This window comes from Maniola jurtina, chromosome 13 (assembly GCF_905333055.1).
Source record: "Maniola jurtina chromosome 13, ilManJurt1.1, whole genome shotgun sequence".
Taxonomy (NCBI): domain Eukaryota; kingdom Metazoa; phylum Arthropoda; class Insecta; order Lepidoptera; family Nymphalidae; genus Maniola; species Maniola jurtina.
Genome location: NC_060041.1, coordinates 13320012 through 13344070, shown reverse-complemented (window position 1 = coordinate 13344070; position 24059 = coordinate 13320012). Strand labels below are relative to the sequence as shown.

At 36.8% G+C, this 24059-nt stretch overlaps 1 protein-coding gene and 1 long non-coding RNA gene across 7 annotated transcripts in view; one reads left to right on the top strand and one right to left on the bottom strand.

The window, feature by feature from the left end:
* Positions 1–3023: 3023 nt before the first annotated feature.
* The window catches only part of LOC123870787 (P protein-like), a 33801-nt gene continuing 12765 nt past the window's right edge, over positions 3024–24059 (bottom strand). For all 6 annotated transcript variants that reach the window (XM_045914219.1, XM_045914215.1, XM_045914217.1 and 3 more), the window contains exons 3-17: positions 20744–20921; positions 20313–20349; positions 19734–19869; positions 16046–16239; positions 10787–11041; positions 8583–8786; positions 7954–8069; positions 7570–7708; positions 6833–6968; positions 6355–6557; positions 5926–6019; positions 5218–5360; positions 4545–4655; positions 4017–4164; positions 3024–3306 (exon numbers count right to left, since the gene is read on the bottom strand). In XM_045914219.1, coding sequence (XP_045770175.1) covers positions 3128–3306; positions 4017–4164; positions 4545–4655; positions 5218–5360; positions 5926–6019; positions 6355–6557; positions 6833–6968; positions 7570–7708; positions 7954–8069; positions 8583–8786; positions 10787–11041; positions 16046–16239; positions 19734–19869; positions 20313–20349; positions 20744–20921 — 2273 coding nt within the window. In that variant the 3' untranslated portion in view covers positions 3024–3127. The remainder of the gene's footprint in view (positions 3307–4016; positions 4165–4544; positions 4656–5217; positions 5361–5925; positions 6020–6354; positions 6558–6832; positions 6969–7569; positions 7709–7953; positions 8070–8582; positions 8787–10786; positions 11042–16045; positions 16240–19733; positions 19870–20312; positions 20350–20743; positions 20922–24059) is intronic.
* On the top strand, positions 5630–23881 carry LOC123870796. The gene is made up of 3 exons (XR_006797153.1): positions 5630–5832; positions 13969–13971; positions 23869–23881. It is a non-coding gene; the product is annotated as an uncharacterized LOC123870796 (long non-coding RNA).

The window sequence follows — 24059 nt, the reverse complement described above, 5'->3', positions numbered from 1 at the left end:
GCAACTTTTTCCTCTAGTTAGCAACTGTCATTTGTAAGGGCGATTGCGCACTGCATCCGATCCGAATCCGTGAAAATAAGTTCCGAAGTAGTCATAGCACTATTTGTATGGTAGTTTACGCACTAGCTTCGACTTCATCCGAGCTCTCTCCGTCACATTGCCTGTGCCACATGATATGATAAGACTACCATTGGTTCGGAAAGCAGAAGCAGTAATAAAAAAAAATAAACACCCGTGGCAATGGACAATGCTACCTAGTGCAACGTATTCCTCTTTGCTGAGATCGTGACCCTTTTTAGGGTTCCATAGCCAAATGGCAAAAAACGGAACCCTTATGGATTCTGTCTGTCTGTCTGTCTGCGTGAGAATATCTCCGATGTGCCTCCAATTCGAATCGGACATCATATGACGTAGATGTCCACTGAATAATTTGGATCATATATCGGATTAGTACGTAAGCAATACCCGAGCTCGGTCAGTTTTTTTTTTACATCCGTTTTATCTCGGCCTCGGATTGGATGAGTGCGTAATCGCTCTAACTGGTATTTTTTGACGAACACATGAACGTTCGTAAGTCGGTAACATATCGACAGATTACAGATCTATACTGATTTTATTGTTAACTAGCTGATACCCGCGACTTCGTCCGCTTAAAAACATTTCGCAAATTGGTTTTGAAATCTCAGAGATTTCGGTATACATAGGTAGAAAAACAACTCCTGTTTTGAAAGTCGGTTAAAAAAGTAGCCTATGCCTACTCCCTGATTAATCCTCTACTTGTCTGTGAAAGTCCCGTCAAAATAGGTTCAGCCGTTCAGAAGATTAGCCCGTTCAGACAGACAAAAATTTTAGAAACGTGTGATTCAGTTATGGTATCGTTCAAATAACCTAGCTTAATATGAGGCAGTTATTTCGAAATTATAGACAGATACTTCAGTTTTATTTACTAGTTAGTACCTATATAGATAGATTTTGGAAATGGGTGCTTATTATCAAAAAGAAATCAATTTCAAATATAATTAACTTAAATTTTATTTTTCAAAACGTATAGGTACACTTCGTATTAAATAATACTAACAAACTTAACATTGCAATAAATAACCTATTTTAATCGTAAAATGAATATAAAAATAAAAATTAATATTATTATCACTAAAAACAATACAATATATTATTATCTATGTATATTATATGCAGTTAATAATTTCCACTATTTAAAATATACTAGGTGCTTATAGTTATAATTATTTTCAACTCGCCACGCTAGCTAACAACGGAGATCATCCTGCCTACTGATTCACTAAGTGATAGTCACTGAGCACATTTGACATTTATTTTTAACCTCCGACCCAAAAAGAGGGGTGTTATAAGTTTTACGTGTGTATCTGTGTATCTGTCTGTGGCATAGTAGCTCCTAAACTAATGAACTGATTTGAATTTTTTGTTTGGAAGGTGGCTTGATCGAGAGTGTTCTAAGCTATAATCCAAGAAAATCTGTTCAGCCGTTTGAAAGTTATCCGCTCTTTTCTAGTTACCTTCACTTGTTGGGGGTGTTATAAATTTTTTATTTACACTTGTTATTAATCCATTGAGGGTTTTCTACGAAAAATGTTTTAATATCGCTCAATGTAGCAGCAATCTAGAACGAGCCAATGTCAAATGGGCTTAGTGGCTGTCATTTAGTGTTATACACTGAGTTACCCACCGCGGTCTTTCAGATTGAGAAATGCTTCTCGTTTTAACTTTGTTGTAAGTCTGAGCACAGTCTAAATATTATGCTCTATTAGATCTCAGCCTTAGGGCGTCTGTGCACTTATTCGTATTCGGTTCGTTTTCGTGATTCGTGAAAATACGATTCGAAGTGGCCTTCTTCAAAACGCGTGTGCACTCATTCGATTCGTATTTTGACGGATCCGTGAACAATTATTTTCAAATTTTGGACATTACCAAAAATATAGCCATTTCGACCAGGCTTCGCTTACAGGCTAAATTTTAGGTAAGTGGTTACCTAATATTTGACATTTTTAAGTACGAAAAGATTATATTATCACAGGTGATCACTGAGATACATGGTTCACACAAAATCACACTTGATAGATAACTAACAATTTTTGCTTTTGCCCTAATAAATCCTTAATTCGGGTGCATTTCCACTGAAGCGAAACGGGGGGGGGGACTTGTTTTTTCGACCAATTAGATTATTGAAGGATGGCGTGATAAAAATATCACGTCACCTAACAGTAACCTGATTTGTCTATTGAATACGTCACCGATCCTACTCGCTTTAGTGGAAATAATGCACACTTAGACCAAGAAAAAAGTCGAGTCGAATTGACGGTTTTGGAGCTACAATCGAATTGAAGACGCGTACGGTAGAAGATGTGTGTGAGGACATGTATCAAACATGGAGAAAATTTTAGCCGGGAACTTATGAACCTACTTAAAAGTAACTTGTTTGTTTTGGAAAACTAGGCACTTTTTTTGATAAGAAAAATATCTCTACAGAAGCTCGTTTTTGTGAGAAACATTTACAGATACAAGTTGCAGCAAAAAGTTTCATAAATTCAGCTTATCACAAAAATTGTGATTGCAGAAATGTGACAATCACATCAACGCTTAGGTTGAAATCTATAGAGCGCACTTTCACTTTGCTTGGACTTAATTTTCAGTTAAAACGAGACAGATTTATGCCGGCGGTATAACGCTGTCTCGTTTTAACAGTGTCTTAACAGGGCTCTCTCCGTCACTTACTCCATACAATCGTAGTTCCAATTTCATTTGAATATTAAACAACCAAATCGATGAAATTTTACAGACATATTCTAGAAACTAATATCTGTGCCTGTGGTGTTTTAGATTTTTCTAAAAATATGTAGTTTTAAAATAACAGGGGCTCAAAGATATGTATGTGAATTTTTAAGACCGCGTAACTTTGAAACCGAATATTTTAACAAAAATCTGGAAAACCACAGGCACAGATATTAGTTTCTAGAATATGTCTGCAAAATTTCATGGACTTTGGTTGCTTAATATTCAAATGAAATTGGAACTACGTTTGTATGGAGCGAGTGACGGAGAGAGTCTGAGAAAAGTCAAAGTACGCTCTATAGATCTCAGCCTTAGGTCCTCAGTGCCAAGTGAACACGCAATGGCAGAGGAGGAGATAGCCCGAAGCGACTATAAGATGTCCGATCATGACGGGGAAGCCGATCTTGAAGAATTGCATGAAGGTGAACCGGTAGCCGTGCTGTTCGGCCACGCCCGCGCACACCACGTTTGCGCTTGCGCCGATTATGGTGCCGTTACCTGAAAAAAAGTTGATAAAGGTGTTGTGGCCTAGGAGATAAAATAAATCGCAAGGAAATCATATGCGGACAGGCCGTTGTTCTGGTAGTAGTAATAGGTAATTTAATCAGGTGCTGAAAATAATAATTTAGTAAACTGTAGGTAACTGTTTTTAATCCAGTCATTTGGTGCTCAAAAAGTGGCTATCTGAAAAGTTTTCCGGGAGTTTTACGAATTGGTGGTTTTATAGATTTCGAGGTGCTCTTTCCGAATTTTCACTTTGCCACCTCGTATCTTTGCCGCTCGCGCCGCCATCTTGGAAAAATGGCGTCCAAAAAATATTTTTGTCCATAACTTTCTTCCGACTCATTTTACGATTAAAATGATTAATTAACAATTAAACTAGAGACAATTTCCTACACTGTATGTGGTCACATTTTTTTTCGTAGACTTAATAGTTTTAGCGTACGGACGCCACAAAGCCCACTCCAACACTCGTTTTGGCCAAATAACTCATTTCCACACCACCATGTGGTAGAGTGAGTGGGAAGGAGAAAACTAAGGCTAACATGTATAGAGCGCAATTTGACTTTGCTCAGACTTAAGGCACTGTTAAAACGAGACAGCGTTATACCTCTGGCATAAATCCGTCTCGTTTTAACTGAAACTGACTAAGCAAAGTTAAAGTGCGCTCTATAGATTTCAATTAAGAGTTACTAAGAGTAACTCACCTCCTAAACAAGCGCCGAAGGACAGGGCCCATATCAGTGGAGTGATGGGCAGGTTCAGAGTCGGGTTGGAGCCCAAAGCGATGACCACGCGCACCATCATGGTGGTGAGTGGTATGTTGTCCACGAATGCTGACGTTATGCCTGATACCTGAAAATACGTACAGTTTATGAAACCGAACGAATACTTTATTTAGGGGTTTAAAGTTGAACGGGTACAAAGATTTTTCTGTATACTTAGTTACTTAAAGTAAAAGTGGTGGTTGCTTAGTGGTTAAGACATCAGCCTCCTAGTCCGAAGGGGAGGGAGGGAGGGGGGATATCCAGGGTATGATGATGCGCACTTCTAAGTTTTCGGAATTAAGTGTGTTTAAGCAATCACTTGCTTTAACGGTGAAGGAAAAACATCGTGAGGAACTCTACTTGCCTGACAGTTTTCCATGTAATGTTCTCAAAGGTGTGTGAAATTAGGAATTAAACGCCACCCCTATGGAGAGCGCTCCGAAAGTAAGAAAAATATTTTCTACCTACCCACAATAATAGCAGCAGCGCTACGGCTAGTCTGCCATTTTCATCCACTCTGAGTATAAGAGATTCTGTCAGACCTCCTATGAACTCTATCAGGCCAAGTTTGGAGAGAGCCTGTTAAACAGAAAATATGAATTTATGAGCGATTAAAGTATTAATGATAATAAGGTACCTAGTATAGGCTGTAGCTGGCCTATTTCCAAGTTGGTACCTTGAAAATGTAAAAAAATAGCCTTTGGAACTGATAGGGATTTAAATTTAAACTAGTAAAGGTAAGCCACTGAGTACTGACCCATTTTTAAAAATGTACAATAACGAGCAGGCGGATCACCTGGTGTTAAGTGATTACCGCCGACAATGAACTTTTGTAGCACCAGAGGTACCGCCGATGCGTTGCCGACCTTTCAGGAATTTGTTGGTTGAACCGCCCCTTGAACAACCCAGTTCAACGTAACCTAGCAAAAAAATCGGCCAAGTGCGAGTCGGACTCGCGCACCGAGGGTTTCGTACTCGGGTATTTTTTCGACATTTTGCACGATAAATCAAAAACTGTTATGCATAAAAATAAATAAAAATCTGTTTTAGAATGTATAGGTAAACCCTTTGATATAATACCCCGATACGTTTTTCCTTTTGAGGTACGGAACCCTAAAAATATACTTAAAGTCTAACTTACCTCCATCAAAACAAAGAGCGCAGCAAAGAACAGTAGCGTGGACCATTCCACCCTGTGCAGTATGGGCTCCAGATCCTCGCGGTCAGCCAGCGTCAGCAGAAGGATCGCTCCTAACAGCGCCGTCCAGCCCAGAGATACGCGGTCTGATAAACCATTGAGGAGTTAGAAAGCAAGAACTATCCACGGAAAGAAGTTAGTATTAAATTGTTAAACTTCTTTAACTACTTACTACGTTTCTACTACTACTAGTATTACTACTACTATCACTACTTCTACTAATACTAATAATAATGGGACCACACGTGATCCCATACAAATGATAGAGCCAAAAATCTCAGTGGGCGCTTAAACACTTTGATACACCAACCAATCACAAATGAAACTATGTTTTATAATTGAATTTCTCATGATTTTTGAAAACGTTTTCAAATTGAATTTCGAATGTTTTTGAAAACATTTTGAAATTGAATGTTGAATGTTTTTTGAAAACATGTTTGTGATTGGTTGATGATTCAGAATGGTTAACGCTCACTGAAATTTTTGTCTCTATCATTTGTATGGGATCACGTAACAGAGAGAGCGCTATACAAACTTCGTTCCGCGGATAGCGTATAGGTTGATAGTTTGATACTATTAAAACCAGCGTAAGGATAAGTGATTAAGGCGCTCTGAATAGACGTTTTTTAGGTATTTGAGGGGGGTACTTACTCAGTTCAGGAATCGAATGCAAGAAGAAGACAGCCACAACAAAGGTTATCGCGACTGTAGATTTCAGCAGCAACATTTTGTCGCGGATTTTATACTGAAAAAGACAAGTTATAAATTATGGTGAGAGTATAAATAAATTATAGCCAAGCAGTATTTAAAAAAAATATTCGAATCATGTACATATTTTGTTTGGTTATTAAGTAACTGCCTCATTGGTCTCGTTAAATGGAACGCATTCGTATCAAGAAAACGTTGACTTTTACACTCCATCAAAGATCCAGACAGGCACCTCAACAGGTCTAATGCCTGGTTTATTCGCACGGACCTCAAGGTCCCGGGTTCGAGGCCCAGGTTGGGCCAAAAATGTTATTTGGGTTTTTTGCAACTTTAGGCTGGATTACCTACTTGTTTTTTACCACTTTAACTCACTTTTTCCTTCAACTGTCCCAAAGTAGTCTGAAAAGTCTCTTTCGGGCAGACTCTCTTGCTGCTCTCTTTGACCATGGTCGCCAGTTGCGCCGTCAGCTTGTTCATCTTCCTCTCGAGTCTCTCTCTCACCACTTGCTGGTCTCTGCTCAGGTGAGGCAGAGACTCGATAGCGCGACGCCATATGGAGATTTGATGGCGGAGATCTGGCAAACAAAATATATGTGATTCAAGATCGTTTAGTATCATAACCTGAACACTGCTAGCTGGCCTCACATTATTACAGGTTGTATCTTAAAATTTTCAAAGCGTAAGATACCTAAGATTAAGAAGATTAATGCACCTTACTCACAACCTGCACGGGGAAGCCGGAAGAAATCTCTGTTTAGAGATAAGCATTTCCTATGTACATAGCTTAATTTATCATAACTTTGTAACTACAATTTTGGTACATGAAAAATAAATATAAATATATATATACCTTGTATGTCCCTGGGAACGTTGAGTCTCAGCTTGTTGGTGTCTCTGTAAATGAATCTGAGCTGGAAGTACGTCTGCACGCACACGAGGAGGATGCCCAGGCTCATGTGCATTGTGAAGTTTGTGAAATTGATGCCCTGAAAGTATGGAATTTAGAACTAGAGATCAGTATAGTAGTTTACCGCTAAGGTCTGGAGCGAACTTCTGGCTCTTCTTCTGTTTCCTGCACGTATTACTTATCTCTAGGCAAGCGCACGCCAACGCTCCAACCAAAAAATTACATTTAAAATGAACTCAAAAAAAATTAAAGAAAAATAAAGGAGAATCGATGGGAAAGTTCAGAGCCAAAATCTTTTTCGATCTACAAAATCATTGGGAAACAGACAACAAACATCTAAAAAAGATTCTGCTTCCTGCATTGGATCCCTTTCTCGGGAGTTGTAATACGTCTACATCTTTTCGTCTACGCTGTTGAAAAGAATCTTAACAAAATATTTTAGTAATTACGGCGTTTGAGGTTCTGGTGCCGGGGCTTATGAACACCGGACACAATTTTTTTTATAAATGTTGTCCAAGAAATTGATCCATTCGTTAAGTTAGCCTAGGTAGGCTAGGCTTGGTTAGCCCAATTTGCCTAAATGCCTTGTAATTCAAAGGCATTTTATTTATTAGGCCAGTTTTTTGAATATTTTATTTGGGTATATTAGTTGTTATGTATAATTAATATAAAATACTTACAGATTGCACAACAGCCTTGTTAGAAGCAATAATGACGTTCGGTGGATCCCCCACGGGCGTGGCGGTGCCGCCTATGTTGCTGAACAGCACCATCGACATCAGTATAGGCACTGGATCCATGTCCATTACCTCACAGAGCCTATAAAGAAATTCATTTATTGCAATTCAGGCAACTATAAATCAAGATTTAAGCTTAGGTAGATACTAGATAGGTACTATCCATTTTAGGTTATGACAAATTTGAGAGTTGAAAACGAAAACGTAGTTTAAAGATTTTTCGAATTTCGGAAAAACTGGGGATCAAACTTAATACTGATACCACCAAAATAATGTATCTGTTTTATTTGGTAAAATCTGAAGAATAGAATCGCAAAAACCACTCACCTGATCGTTACTGGTGTCATCAGTAGAACAGTAGTCACATTGTCCAGAAACGTGGAAAGGAACGCCGTGATGGCACAGAGTAACGTTATGAGCGGCCAGAGCTTGCCTTTTGTGACCTGAAGACAGATTTAAAGATACAAGATTTAGATGCCATTGAAAATATTACCTACCTACTCATATTTTGTATTTAGCCGTACCACAATACGTCTTGATAAATCAGGCTAGAGAATTAATGTCTCTGTTAATCTCTATCATTATTAATTACATCTTATATAGAAAAAATATTTGTCGGTCAAATCAAATCCTGATTCCTGGCAAGCGAAAAGTTTAAATTTAACCTACTTTGGATTTTTAAATATTTGTAAAGGCAAATCTTATCTTGGGAAAAAATGTGGCATATTCGTAAATGGACAATGGTCAACTCGAACCCTGCAACCCAATCTTAGGAGAGCCATATAAATGGAAACGACCACTTCACATGGGGACTGCAGACTTTAAATAGGTAGGTATTACCCTTATTCTTAAAAAGGACACCTTTGCTTTAATCAAATCGTTTATTTGCTGATTGTAGGTAGGTACCTACTTAGTAGTGAATCTGAATTGTAAGTAGGTACCTACCTAATACGAACCTCAAAAGTAAATACAGCTAGAAAATCAAACATCCCAGTTTCCGCCATTATAGCCACGAGGATCATCATGCTGAACAGCAGCAGTAGCGTCTCCATGTCCAGCCAAGACACCAGCTCTGGCACGGAAGGTCTCTGGCCGATCAGAGACAGAACTGCGAGTGACGTTGTGGCTATTAGTATCGCTGCCATGGTTCGGTTGATGATCTGGAAAAAAGACACCAGTGCTGTATTACTAAGAAACTAATAATAATTCCATTATAATAACTATGGTGCAATCGAAGCAATTATTACAATAATTGTGTTATTAGTTGAATAAATCCATAAATTATCATTGATCTCTATGTAGGTATTACGTAGTAGGTATGTATTGGATTGGCTAATCCATGGATTATCTAATCCAAACAAAAATATTTGCTGGCTACAATTCCCTTTTACCTTTATTTATATCAATCATCATTACAATTACTCTCACTACTAACATACGGCTATCCTTAGAAAAGAAGGGTGTAGACAGTAGATCACATAGTCAACCACGCTGGCCTAGCTGGATTAGCAGGCTTCACACACCTTTGAGAACATTACAGAGAACTCACAGGCATGCAGATTTTCGAACGATATTTTCTTTCACCGTTAAAGCAAGTGATAATTTAATTTGTACCTACAATAAAATGCACATAGCACCAAAAAGGAGGTGCGTACTGGGATCGAACATCGGACCCTTGAAGTTAACCACCTACTAAACTGTTGCCATTATACCAGTATTTTTAAATTACCAACCATATCGAAAAAAATTACTATGGAAAATCCAACCAATCACAGACATGTTTTCAAAAAACATTCGAAATTCAATTTGAAAACATAGTTTCGTTTGTGATTGGTTGGTGATTCAAAATGGTGAGTGCCCACTGAGATTTTTGCCTCTATCATTTGTATGGGATTACGTAACAGAGAGAGCCCTATACTAACCTCTTTTTAACCGACTTCCAAAAAAGGAGGAGGTTCTCAATTCGTCGGGATCTTTTTTTTTTTTTTTTTTTTTATTTTTTTTTTATATTTTTTATGTATGTTCCCCGATTACTCAAAGACCCCTGGACCGATTTGGAAAAATTTTTTTTTGTTTGAAAGGGTATACTGTGCAGGTGGTCCCATATAAATTTGGTGAAGATCCGATGAATATCTTCGGAGATGGAGAACAGAACTCCTGAATGGATAAGAGCAAATTGCTCGCGATCACTGTAATAGCTTAGTAAACAGTAGGGTTTTAACTGGGCATAGCATATTATAGTACAGTGGGGCCACTAAAAATTGTGAAATAAAAAATTTTCAAAAGAAAAATAAAACCGACTTCAAAAACCAAAAACACTAAAAAGTAGAAAATAATTTTTGTTTAGCTACACATGTAATGTACGTAGGTATGAAGTCGGGCGAGCTTCACTCTTGGATTTCTAATTTTGTTTTAATATGCTCGCTCGACTTCATACCTAGGTACATTACATGTGTAGCTAAACAAAAATTATTTTCTACTTTTTAGTGTTTTTGGTTTTTGAAGTCGGTTTTATTTTTCTTTTTTGCGGATAGGGTATAGTAAGAATTCTTCTACTTACTTATGTCATATTATTAAGTGTTCGTTGCACATATTGACTTATGGCTTGGAAATAATAATTGTTATAATAATAATTGTCTGTCATTAATGTTGGTATAAGATGAATGTCGGCTTACAATAGGACGATAAAAATATAACCTTAAGCTTAAGGCGTAAGTTTCAATATGAATTGGACGTTAGACGACAAATCTGATTAGAATAATAATGGCAAGTTATAAATTACGACTAAGTAGTAGGTATGATATTTGTATACCTTCCTAGATATTATCATATATTTTATTATCATTTTAACACGTGTATCTTTGAAAGATAATGGTAATGGGTATGGTAGCAATTAAATGTTGGAATTTGCAGATTTTTCGCGTAAGACTCTTTAAAATGATTTATGGTTGGATTTTGACTGTTGTTATAAGCTCTGTGGTCTTATAAGTGGGAGGTTCCAGGTTCGATACACAAACATATAGATGAAGGGTTCCTTTTGAGTTACGGAACCCTAAAAACCAGCAACGCCTTGCCGGTTTCTAGGGTAAAATATTCTAAAATATTCTATTCTATAAAAAAATCTATTCTATCAGGAGAATTTTTACAAATGAGTAGGTACCTCAAAAATAATAAGCACATACAGTCCACATAGTAAGATGCAGGCATATAAAACACCACTGCTGGCATCTAGCGGACTAATCGTGTACTTCATCGTAAACGGCGCTGTCTGATTGGCTGTCGTGCGCATACGTAATGCGTACACGCCGCTCTGATTGGTCAGATTTGAATGTAGAGCCAAGATGGACGACCGGGACTCCCCCTCGCTGAAGTCTAGGTCTTCTTCTTGCAAGAGTATCGGCCAGGTTTTCGATATCTGAAATTTTAGAAAGATTACAACTGTTGAAGTACCTAAGCGTTGATGCCTAAAAATCGGTCAAGTGTGATCGAGCTCACACACGGAGGGTTCCGCACCATCGTATAAAATAAGACTTTTAAGTTTTCAATGATGTTACCACAAATTTACGGTTTTTGGATGGTTCTCTTTACTTGTGCTATAATATATTGATATGCTTCCTTTCACGATTCTAGAATCTAGGTCAACATGAATAACTAATACCCTATAGATTTTAAATTTCTTGACGGGTCTTAAGAGCGTTAACGCATGAGCCTGCTTGGCAAGTTTAGGTATTTACCCGAGGTTCTTTGTTTGTTTCCGTGAACGGACGTACCGAGTTCAGTTTAGTTTATAACAAACCGTTTTGATCCTAGACGATTTTCAAACGGATTATTTTTTCAATATTTTTAAGTATGTGGTGTTAGCTTGTCGTTTTTTTTAAAACAGTGATGTTTTTAAAACAGTGTATTGTCTTTATAGATTAAGTACGAGTGAATAAAACTTATAATTGTAGTCAGTACTTAATACTAATCTTTTATATACTTGTGTAAGTATAAGAGAGTCAAGAAATTATACAAAATTCAACTTTCCTTATACATATTTACGAAAATATGGTTCCCTTATCATGCACAGTATAAATAATTACACCTACTATATTAATTTTCACATATATATTTATAAAGGCTGGTAAAATAAATGTGAAATCCGTCTAAAATTTAAAAAGTCTTAAATATTTAATTTGCAATATTATCACACTAATATTATAAAGGAGAAAGTTTGTATGTGTGTGTGTGTGTGTGTGTGTGTGTGTGTGTGTGTGTGTGTGTGTGTGTGTGTGTGTGTGTGTGTGTGTGTGTGTGTGTGTGTGTGTATGTGTGTGTATGTTTGTTACTCCTTCACGCAAAAACTACTGGACGGATTGGGCTGAAATTTAGAATGGAGATAGATTATACCCTGGATTAGCACATAGGCTACTTTTTATCCCGGAAAATCAAAGAGTTCCCACGGGAATTTTAAAAACCTACATCCACGCGAACGAAGTCGCGGGTATCAGCTAGTCGAAAATATAATGCAATGCTACTAATACTCATAAAGACATTGAGCAATTTTTCTTATTTATGGTCCTTTACAATCTTTTCAAATTTTATTGTTAGTACTAAATCGTACTTACCGTAAGCGCAAAACAATGGACAGTACAATGAAAGGGATTAACAGGTACAAAAATGCAGATGTTACACTTGAGTAGGTATTTATTCATCAAAAATAAGTGCACTGCTACGCGAGTCAGCTAGGGATACAAAAACAAAATAAGATAAAGTTCAAAACTGAAAGTACAAAAACCCACCAACTACTTTTAAAGATTTCACCGCAGATGATTGATTTATATTTGAATATGTATAAATCATTATATACATGTATTCGAAATTTTCATAGTAACTGCTATGATTTGATATCGCACTCGATCCATCTATTTCAAGTTTATTTTTTCTTGATATACATTTCTTTTTCATGTCTTGTGTAGGTAATACCAATTTCGATATACTTTTTGGGTTTTGTAGGTTATATCTCTTACATTCGTTTTGATTATGATAAGTTCTTTTATGACATATCAGAAAATTTTATGACATATGACAATATAGCCTCTAACATACGGAATGGTAAAGCTAAGCCAAAGAGAGATCTCATTTATCAAAATTTAATGTGCAGTTTGGCAGTAATAAGTGAATTGATGAGTTGATAAACAAACAAACACGCAACACAACACGTGACAGGTTGTGATGGCAATCAAGGTAGGGACGCCCCGCACACCCACACAATCCCTGGGCTAATCCGGTGCGGGATAGCGCGGGTGACGTGCGGTTGTGCAGAACGTCCCCCGCCTCATACCTCGATTGCCATCTCGACCTGTCACGTACTATACATAGCTGCCGAAAACTCAGTCCTCCCTTAGTTGGATAAAGAATTGTTTTATTCAAAAATAAAACCATCATAAAGATCCACGAGGGATGACCACGTGCAAATGATAGTAATTATCCTATTGTTTCAGGTGTTATGGTAGAGTGTACAATGTATACAACCAAAATCTAAATACAAAATACCGTACTAATGCTGTAAAAGACAATAAACTAATGCTATTATGCAAATGCAAAAAAAGAAATCATAATGGAATACAAGAAACCGCGCTAATGCCATAAAAGGACGATGAATCATCAAAATTTTATTTAGCGGCTAGGACAAATAGCAAGGGTATTGGCATATAGCATTGTCAGCCGGTAATAACTGTAAAACTATAAGCCTTTAAGAATATTTAATTCTGAAAAGTTATAATTCTAGTCAATAACTAATTATACAAAATTCTACTTTCTGTTTATTTAAAAAACATGGTTTTCCTTATCACAAACAGTATAATGAAACCTTGAGTATTGAGTTTTACAAATTTATAAAAGCTTTTGAAATAAATGTGAAACCCATTTAAAATTTAATTTTTAGAAATTATTAAAAATATAGATCAATGCCACTGCTCTGATAGGCATTAATCTATTCTCTACCGAAATCGCGTTTTACTGTTACCAATACCGTAATAGCGTAATAGATACCAATGCAGCTATTTGCTCGAAGCAATACTTATTTATTAACTAGCTGATGCCCGCAGCTTCGCTCGCGTGGATTTAGGTTTCTAAAAATCCCGTGGGAACTTTTGATTTTCCAGGACAAAAGTAGCCTATCCGTAATAGCACCGGTCCCCGGGATGCAACGCATTTCTGTACCACGTAAAAACATCTAAACGGATGATCCTTTAAAAATCCCGAGGGATCACCAGGATTTAGGAATGCAATTCCTTACAGCATCATATACACAATTTAAAAACATACAAAAAGTTTTTATCTATCTTTAAGAAAAAATAGCGAGTATTAAAAATACCTAGTATTGAGAAGTGATAGTCGCACTACAATTTCAGGTAAATCGTAAATAATCCGATAACAATTGCTAAGCAAACAAGCGTTACGTCCGTTCTCGGAGAGGCCTCGGCCGGTACTGATTTCCTAGTTCAATTTACTACTGCTCGTTGCACGGTTTTGTAGTGTGTTTCAAGATTATTTTTTGGAAAAAAATATTAATTAAATTTAGATTTTTTTTTCTGTATATATTGCCAATATGTTCTTCTTTAATGAGTACTTAGTTTTATTTATAAATGAAGATAAATAACCCACCTAAATGACAGTTTTATGTGTCTGTAGTTTTACGAAATTATGACTTTTTTGTTTGAATTTTTATAATGTAAAAAATGCCAAACGAAAGATTTGGTTCTGTCATCTTATTAGTTCAGGACCTTTTCTTTGGTAAATATAATTCTTTGTGAGAATCTACCAAGTAACTTTTGATGTAGTGAACGTCAAAGATGACACGAAATCCAAAATTCAGTAATAGTCTTTTGGTATTTTAGGCAATAAAAGATAAACTATGAATAAATTGCAAAATGTTGTCTGTCAATTTAATAGAACAGGAAATATTCTACAAAGTAGTATATAAATGGTTTACATAAATGCAGTGTTTAATAAAATATAGGGGGGCAAAATAGCTTAAGAATAGCTCATACCGGTTCAACACTCTTAACAGATACAACAGACAAACAGACAACAAAGTGATCCTTTAAGGGTTCCTCTTTTTTCTCTGTAACTTATCAATCAACTACCCACAGTACGAAATAGGATTAAAAAAAAAAAGGTAACGCCGGTTTAGGATTTGTTAAGATTTAAAGTCTGTGGACTGTGCTGGTAGTGCCTGTATTCTCTTGGTTGTGCTGAAATGTCACTTACCTCTGTTCGTTTACAAATGATTATGATTGTGAAAACAGTAAATGTTTGTGTTACAAAACATGATAAAAGATAACAGATAAATAATATTTGGTTTAACCTTTAAAGTCTTACAAGATATGTCAATTTTAGAATAACATTTGGACAGTAAAGTACAACTTTATCCTTATACCTACTTAATAATTATAATCAAGTATGTGACACGCATTTTGCTACAACAAATATTAGATAAAGAGCTATTGGCTTGTATCTCATGAACCGTAAAAGGTAGAAGATTGGAATTTTCACAAAGTATGCATTTTAATTGCCCCTATAGCAAAAAATAATAAAAATTTCAAAATGGCTGCCATGTCAATTGAAAAGTACATAATTTTGTACGATGGTACGGAACCCTTCATGTGTGACTCCGACTCGAACTTGACCGGTTTTATTCATCAGCCTTCACTATTGTATCTTTGGTCTTGATCCACTAGATAGATAATGAAAATATGAAAAACTGTTGTTATTGTGGGTAGTGCGGCATTTTGATTTGATTGATTCACTTGATAATTCTAAAAATTAAAAGATTGTTTCAATAAAAATCTTTTTATTTCAAACTAGAGGATGCCCGTGGCTTCGCCCGCGTGAATTTGGGGTTTTTAAAATCCTGCAGGAACTTTTTGATTTTCCGGGATAAAAAGTAGCCTATGTCCTTCGGGATGTATCCCATGTCTGTACCCATTAAAATCGGTTCAGCGGTTGGGCCGTGAAAACGTAGCACAGACAGACATAAAAACGGACAGACAGACAGACAGACACACTTTCGCATTTATAATATTAGTATTGATTAGCGACGCGCCCGGCTTTGCACGGGTGCAATGAATCTAAACTAACTACAATAATGTGATGTCAGTGGGTTAATTTGTTACCTATATTTTCAAAGAATAAGGCAACTTTTTCGATGGAAGCTCTCAGTCGGTTTGATTTCTTCCGACACCTTAAACAGTTATCGTCATTATTTCATATTTAGCACAAAATATTAATCAAACTAGAGTATGAATCTTCCTTCGAATTGATTGATGAAAACTGCATCAAAATCCGACGCGTTATTTGAAATATCTAAGCGTACAGAGGGGACAGAGGGCGGGAGGCGACTTTGTTTCATACTACGTAGAGATACAATACAAACCTCTTTATCAGTTTCATCAGGTTCTATAATAGGCCCCTGGCCATCTACCACCCATCTCTCAAGCCAGACTTCCATCCGTCTTGCATCTTTGAGTTTTGATTTGTTCAGCCTCTCTTCCGCTTGCTCCGTGTAAAACGGTCCCGATAATTTCACTAGCATGGATAGCTGGCTGTCTGATATGTTTAGTACGTAATCTGCAAAAATATTGTTGTGGTTATTTGACCAATCAGAGCGGCGTGTACGCATCACGTATGCGCACGACAGCCAATCAGAGAGCGCCGTTTACGATGAAACTACAGCAGTGTTGTTTTATATGCCTGCATTTTACTATGTGGATTGTATCATCAACCATGTATGTGCTAGTTATGTTTGAGGTAAGTGTATAAAGTTCCTTCTGATAGGTATATACAGGGTGTTTGGTAATTAGTATATAAAGTAGTATATAAAGACGACACGTACCGATGTTACTTTAATCTGATAAATACAATGCTGAAGTATAATGACGAAATAAAATTATAAAAAATTTCATACAAAATTATGTCAAAGTTTTCATGACCCTAACGTGCCCTAACTCACTGAAATCGTTGGCCATCTTTAGATAGGCCAAGGCCAACGATCTCAGTGAGTTAGGGCACGTTAGGGCCATGAAAACTTGGACATAAAAAAAAAATTGTATGGAAATTTTTATAATTTTATTTCGTCATTTTACTTCAGCATTGTATTTATCAGATCAAAGTTGCATGGGTACGTGTCGTCATTATATACTAATTACCAAACACCCTGTATATACCTAATAGAATATAATGCGGGTAAATGTTTATATTATTTACCCACATTCTATACTCTATCCACCGAGAGAAGTTATAGGGAGTTATAAGAAGTTATAAGACTCTCTCTATTACGTAATCGCATAGAAATGATAGAGACCAAAATCTCAGTGGGCGTTAACCATTGTGAGACACCAACCAATCACAAACGAAACTATATTTTGGAATTGAATATCGAATGTTTTTGAAAACATATTCAAATTGAATTTCGAATGTTTTTACTTTTTTGAAGACATGACTGTTATGATTGGTTGGTGGCTCAAAAGTATGGGATTACGTAACAGAGAGAGCCGTATCTAATTCCTTTTCGTGGATAGACGACGCCCGCGATCGATCGTATAGGTTCTAAAAAAATCCCGCGGGAAATCTTTGATTTTCCGGGATAAAAAGTAGCCTATGTCCATCCCCGGGATGTAATTTAACTCTGTAGTCTGTATAGAAGATTTTAAGCTTATTTATAACTAGCTGATGCCCGCAGCTTCGCCCGCGTGGATTGGTCAGATCAACAATCCAAATTGGAAGAGTTGGAATCCAAATTTTTTGTGAAACAATGTCGCAAAGTTCCTCTATCGATTAAAAAAAAATTACGCAAATCGGTTCAGAAATCTCAGAGATTTCGGTGTACATAGGTAGAAAAACACAACTCCCTTTTTGAAAGTCGGTTAAAAAAGTAGCCTATGTTACACCCTGGTCAATCCTCTACTTCTCTGTGAAAACCCCGTCAAAATCGGTTCAGCCGTTCCAAAGATTAGCCTTTTCAAACAGACAGACAGACAGACAGACAGACAGACAGACAGACAGACAGACAGACAGACAGACAGACAAAAATTTTAAAAACGTGTGATTCAGTTAAGGTATCGTTCAAATAACCCTATGAGCTTAATATGAGGTAGTTATTTCGAAATTACAGACAGACACTCCAATTTTATTTATTAGTATAGATATCCACTCATTTCTAATTTCGGCAGTTAAACACCAAATTAATCGTGTACATACCACGATCCGTCCGTCATCTATATTTATAAAAATAAAACTTTAAATCGGTTAAAGGGATTGGGCGTGAAAACGTGTCTTGTAAGAGCTGACAAGTTTATAAACTTGCCAGCTCTTCACAGTATATTAACATTTGCTTTCTAAACCAGTAAAGACTCCAGACTTACCTAGGTAAGACTGGAGTGGTTAGATACGTAGCATGATACTAGTAACTAAGTAGTTGCCCTACATGATATAAAGTTAAATAGGTGTTGGACTTTACACATAATATTTCATTTGGAACTTTTTGTCCCATAGATTCCCGACTTATTATTAGTTGTAAGGTCTTTATGGAAGCGAGAACTCTTTGCTGGGTAGATCTTAAAATGGTGCTGTTTCCACAGATGACGGAAATAACGTTAAATCTGTGCGTGCCACCCTTTCCCTCTAACCACACCTCACCCCGAGAAAGGTCGGGTGAATAAATTTTGCTTGAGATTCAATATTTTGTAAATCGGCAAAGGGAAAATTCAAATCGACGCGTAAAATTACGCCTATTTATTAACCCCCAACCCAAAAAGAGGGGTGTTATAAGTTTGACGTGTACCTATCTGTGTATCTTTGTATCTGTGTATCTGTCTGTGGCATCGTAGCTCCTAAACTAATGAACCGATTTTAATTTAGTTTTTTTTTGTTTGAAAGGTGGCTTGATCGAGAGTGTTCTTAGCTATAATCGAAGAAAATCGGTTCAGCCGTTTGAAAGTCATCAGCTCTTTTCTAGTTACTGTAACCTTCACTTGTCGGGGGTGGTATAAATTTTTAATTTACACTTGTCCCAAAAGAAATTATTTTATTACACAAACTGAAGACATTTAAAATTATTATAAAGTAAAGTCTGACACGACGTTATTATTTTTTAATTTTCTAGTTTCTTATTTAAAGTTTATTTACGCACGAAGGTGCCTCAAAATTTGCCTTAAAATAGAGATTTTTTATCATACAACTTTCAAAATAAATATTATTTGACTTTTATTATTTTAGAGCATAGATAATAGAGAGATAAATCCATATCTGGCTTAATTTTAGGTATATCACAACAAATAATAAAATAATAGCGTAAGTAATACATTTGTATGGAGAAACGCGTAAGAAGGGCCACCATAACATTTCACCATCGTTATGTAAACATTACACAGAGGCACGTACCTACTTGGCAAAGAGTCTAGTTGCAACACTGTATAAGCAGGTCATTCACCGAAGACCTTGTAAGTTGTAATAGCTAGGTTGTTTAGTCTAGCGATTCTGGCGATCCTAACCTTATAGGTATGCCTAGCTATGATGAGCATTTTGTAATAGCTATTTCAGGGCTTCGATTTTATAAACTTATGGTAAGTGCTGAACTCATAATACCTATCTACTATAAAATAATTTTTGTGTGTGTGTGTGTTTTTGTGTGTGTGCGCGCGTGTATGTGTGTATGTGTGTGTGAGTGTGTACTATAAAATAAATGTTTTCCATAAAACGTCCTAAATATTTTACAGCTCAGTACATACAGTACCACTTTTATAAGTTGCATCGACGATATTCGTTGGCCCATAAAAGCGCAATCTAAAATCGAATGTACACCAATAAAATATAGACCTTAATGCTTGATTTCAGGATTTAAAACAAAAGAACAACAGAGACTTGTGCTATCTCGTTCATAATTCGCGCGTATAAACATGACACATAGGCAACAACCAATAGCGGACGGACGCGGTCAATGATTGGCTGAGATGATTTCGCGCCATTCAAAAATAAGTTTTCTGCGCAGGTACATCGGTATAAGACGTGATAGTACTGTGCACAGCACATTTCAATGAAACAATTGTCTCTTCTCCAATACTTACTCTTAGTTTCTCCAGGGTGTACGGAGGAGTACAGTACGATCTCCTCCCGTTCATTGTACATCATGAATATCAGCGTGAAGAAGACCCAGCACGCCAGCAGCAGAGTCATCTTCAGGTAATGCCCCGCCGCTGCCATCTGACGGGAGAAAAAAATGATATTAGCACTATTCCGACCATCAAAAGGAGAACAATTGTACCTACTTTGAATAAATGATTTTGACTTTGACTTTAACTTTGATTTTATTCAATAATGACCTCTTTAAAGACGGGTCCGTCAGCCCCCTAGTTGGAGAGGTCGGGGGTTTGAGTTCGATCCCGGGCACGCAACTAACTTTTCGTAATCATCGTAAGGAAACCTGCATGCATGAGAGTTCTCCATAATGTTCTCAAAGGTGTGCAAATGTTGTCAAAGTCTGCCAATCGGCACTCGGTCAGCCTGGTGGACTATGGCCTTAGAAGCCCTTCTCATTCTGAGAGGAGACCTGTGCTCAGTAATGAGCCAGCTTTATAGGTATACATATTTCACTAGTTGAGTTAAAAACTGGAATGATACAAAAATATAAGGAAAAGAGATCTTACCTTAGTATGCCGTTTAGGTGAGGAGTCATTATCTGATCTGCAAAAAGAATATAGAATTTTGTTTTATAAGATGTTCATAAAATAAACATTATAATAAATGCGAAAAAATGATTGTATGTTTGTCTGCTAAGTGCACTTAGCGGTCCAGCCGTTTAGCCAATTTGGATAAAACTTAAAACTTGCTTCCCCTGGACGCAAGCTACAAAAAATCATATTTTGGTCCCGGCAATTTTTGAAAAGCTAAATCCACAGTCCACATTGATTAAGTTGCGAGCATCATATACTTAGTTGGATGATGTATCTTTAAAACAAGAGTGAATAGGCACCTTCTAGGTAAACGCGTTCCATCTTAGACCACATCATCACTTTCCATCAGGTGTGATTGTGGTCAAACGCTTGCCTATGATAGTGAAAAAAAAAATGCAACATACCCTCCATCCTTGCCCGAGCTATGTATCTCCACACCATCCAGCCTTCCATCAACGTTAGGAATTTCTTCCACCCTATTGTTGTTCAGATGTGGCGCGGACTTGACCAGGGGCAGTCGCTTCTTCGACTCCGGTGTCACACCGTTCTTCAGTTTTAATTGTGTACCCTCTTGTTTGCTTGCTGAAAGAAAATAAAAAATTATTCCATAAATAAATTAGTCTAAATAGGTCACTGCCTCAGCTTAATGACAAAAGATTTGGTGGGGTTTTGAAAGTTGATCCGGTCAATCAGTAGGAAAACCTTTGGCAAAAGGGTGCTACAAGTGTAAATTAAGAATTTATAACAGTCCCAACAAGTGAAGGTTACAGTAATAATTAGAAAAGAGCTGATAACTTTCAAACGGCTAAACTGATTTTCTTGGATTCTAGCTACGAACACTCTCGATCAAGCCACCTTTCAAACAAAAAAAAACTAAATTAAAATCAGTTCATTATTTTAGGAGCTACGATGCCACAGACAGATACACAGATACACACGCAACTGATACACACGTCAAACTTATAACGCCCCTCTTTTTGGGTCCGGGGATTAAAAACTAGCTGTCGTCGAAACTTCTCATGACCTCTCATTCGACCCAATCATTGCCTATCTTTAAAGTTCAATCCAAAGATAATTTCATGCTCTCTCACTAAAGTAAACTTTAGTGAACTTACTTTACTGGAATAATGTAAAACAGGCATAAAAATAATAATGGAGATAATAATTGTAGGATGAGGCAACCTATTGTCTACAATGCTAAATAAGTTTTAAGTAACGATTTAATAACTTTGTACTTATTACATCGTATTTTAAACTAGCTGATGCCCGCGACTTCGTCCCCGTGGTACAAGTTTTAAAAAAATCTTGTGGAAACTCATTGATTTTCCAGGCCATTCCAAATTTCAGCCAAATCCGTCCAGTAGGTATAATTTGCGTGAAAGAGTAACGAACATGCAGACCTACAAACTTTCGTATTTATAATACTAGTGTGATCAGGCTTTGACTTGACAACCGTGCCTCGGAGAGCGGACAAAGTCGTCGCTTCCTGTCATTATAGTATTATTATTGTGTGATGATTTATTAAAATGCATTTTAAAATGTTGGTATAATAGCTTGGTGTAAAATTAATGTAAATACTTACTTAAAATTTATAATTTTAGAATTCACAGTGTGCATTGGCCTTAATAACTACCTAACTTGCCAAATTAACGTTAACTTGTTTTTCACAATATAATTTTAATAACCTAACGCATTTAGCATTATTGAGCGTTTTTTGGATTTCGTACCTCAAAGGGTAAGAAGAAACCCTTATAGGATCACATCGTTGTCTGTGTGACTGTCGTGTCTGTCAATTCGGGGGAAACAAAATACACGCCCGTATTCACAATCGTTACTATGCGGTCTCATAGTGCACTCGAACGCACAGGATGCAGAAAACCTATTTATTAACAACACTTGAGGGTCGGCCGACACTATGCGTTCACCAAAACGAGCGCACAGGAAAAGTAGCTCGCTAGCTATTTTACGCTACGCATAGCAAATGTCAAACCGTAGTCAAATAGCTAATGTCAGGGTACTTTTTTTTTTATTCACTATAGGTAAGCGCTTGACCACAATCACACCTGATGGAAAGTGATGATGTGGTCTAAGATGGAACGCGTTTACCTAGAAGGTGCCTATTCACTCTTGTTTTAAAGATGCCCGGATTGTAATTGGTAGGAAACACAGATCGCGGAAGAGTATTCCAAACCTTAGCCATGCGTATGAGGAATGAAGACGCAAAACGTTTCGTAACGTAACCTAATATAGGTTATGTTTGATTATTTTTGCCTTTTTAAGGGGTAAGTAGTTACTTACCCCATTTTCGGTGAAGACATACTGTAAGGACAGGCTAGAGGAAACTAATTTGCAACAAACAATTGCTGCTACACCCAAACAAGCAACGTTTGTGAATACGGGTGTAGAGTCCTTCCCGTTGACCTAGAATCATGAAATTTGGCAGGCAGCAATGTCGACGGTAATGACTTCACATCGTGATTCGTGACCCAGCTGCTCGTTACTCAAAACTATACCTACCTATATAACATATTTTGTTTATATACTTACTTACCTATAATATGTGTACTATTAAAAAACCGGCCAAGTGAGAGTCGGGAGTTCTAGGGTTATTTTAGGTGTATGAAATATTTCTTTTCCGAGCTAGAATAGCTATAAACCGTGAAAGAAGAACCCAAAAAATGTCGTAACACGCGGACAGACAGACACACAGACAGACCGGCAGACACACAGCAGAGTGACATTAATAGGGCTCCGTTTTTACCCTTTGGGCACTGAACCCTAAAAAGCTGTAAAATATAACTAGTTGGTAACTAGCTAATTATTATGAGCTTCGAAATATAATGTAGGTAGGTACCTCAATTTGTTATGCATTTTATTTCTATATAATTTATATATAATATATTATTATATTGTATTTATCTACATAAAATAGGTACAAACTGGCAACATCAATAATAATGGGCTATGGAAATAACCATCAACCATAATTTATGGCGTTTCAAACCATAATAATAATGATAGTACAGATAGGTATAACAACTAAAATAATATGTATTGTTAAAGTACACTATTTCATTGTGATTTGTCATTGGAACGTGTTAATTCAATTTTCATTTACATATATGAAACTAGCTGATGCTCGCGACTTCGAGCGCATGGATTAAGGTTTTTAAAATCCCGTGGGAACTCTATGATTTCCCGGAATAAAAAGTAGCCCATGTCCGTCTCCAGGCCTTTGACTATATTCATACAAAAAAACCGGCCAAGTGCGAGTCAGACTCGCGCACTGAGGGTTCCGTACTCGGGTATTTTTCCATTATTTTGCACGATAAATCAAAACTATAATATATGAAAATAAATAAAAATCTGTTTTGGAATGTACAGGTAAAGCTCTTTCATATGAAATATATGGAATGACACTTGGTATAGTTATCTTACTTTGAAAATTGAAACATGTTTTAATTCTTTTTTAAGCGATGTAACCACAAATTCGCGGTTTTCAGATTTATTCTTGTTTTTGTGCTATAAGACCTATACCTACCTGCCAAATTTCATAATTCTAGGTCAACGGTAAGCACCCTATAGGTTTCTTGACAGACACAACGACGGACAGACAGACAGACAACGAAGTGATCCTATAAGGGTTCCGCTTTTCCTTTTGAGGTACGGAACCCTAAAAATCATGCTTTGTAGCGTGATTGAAGGACAAACTCACAAACA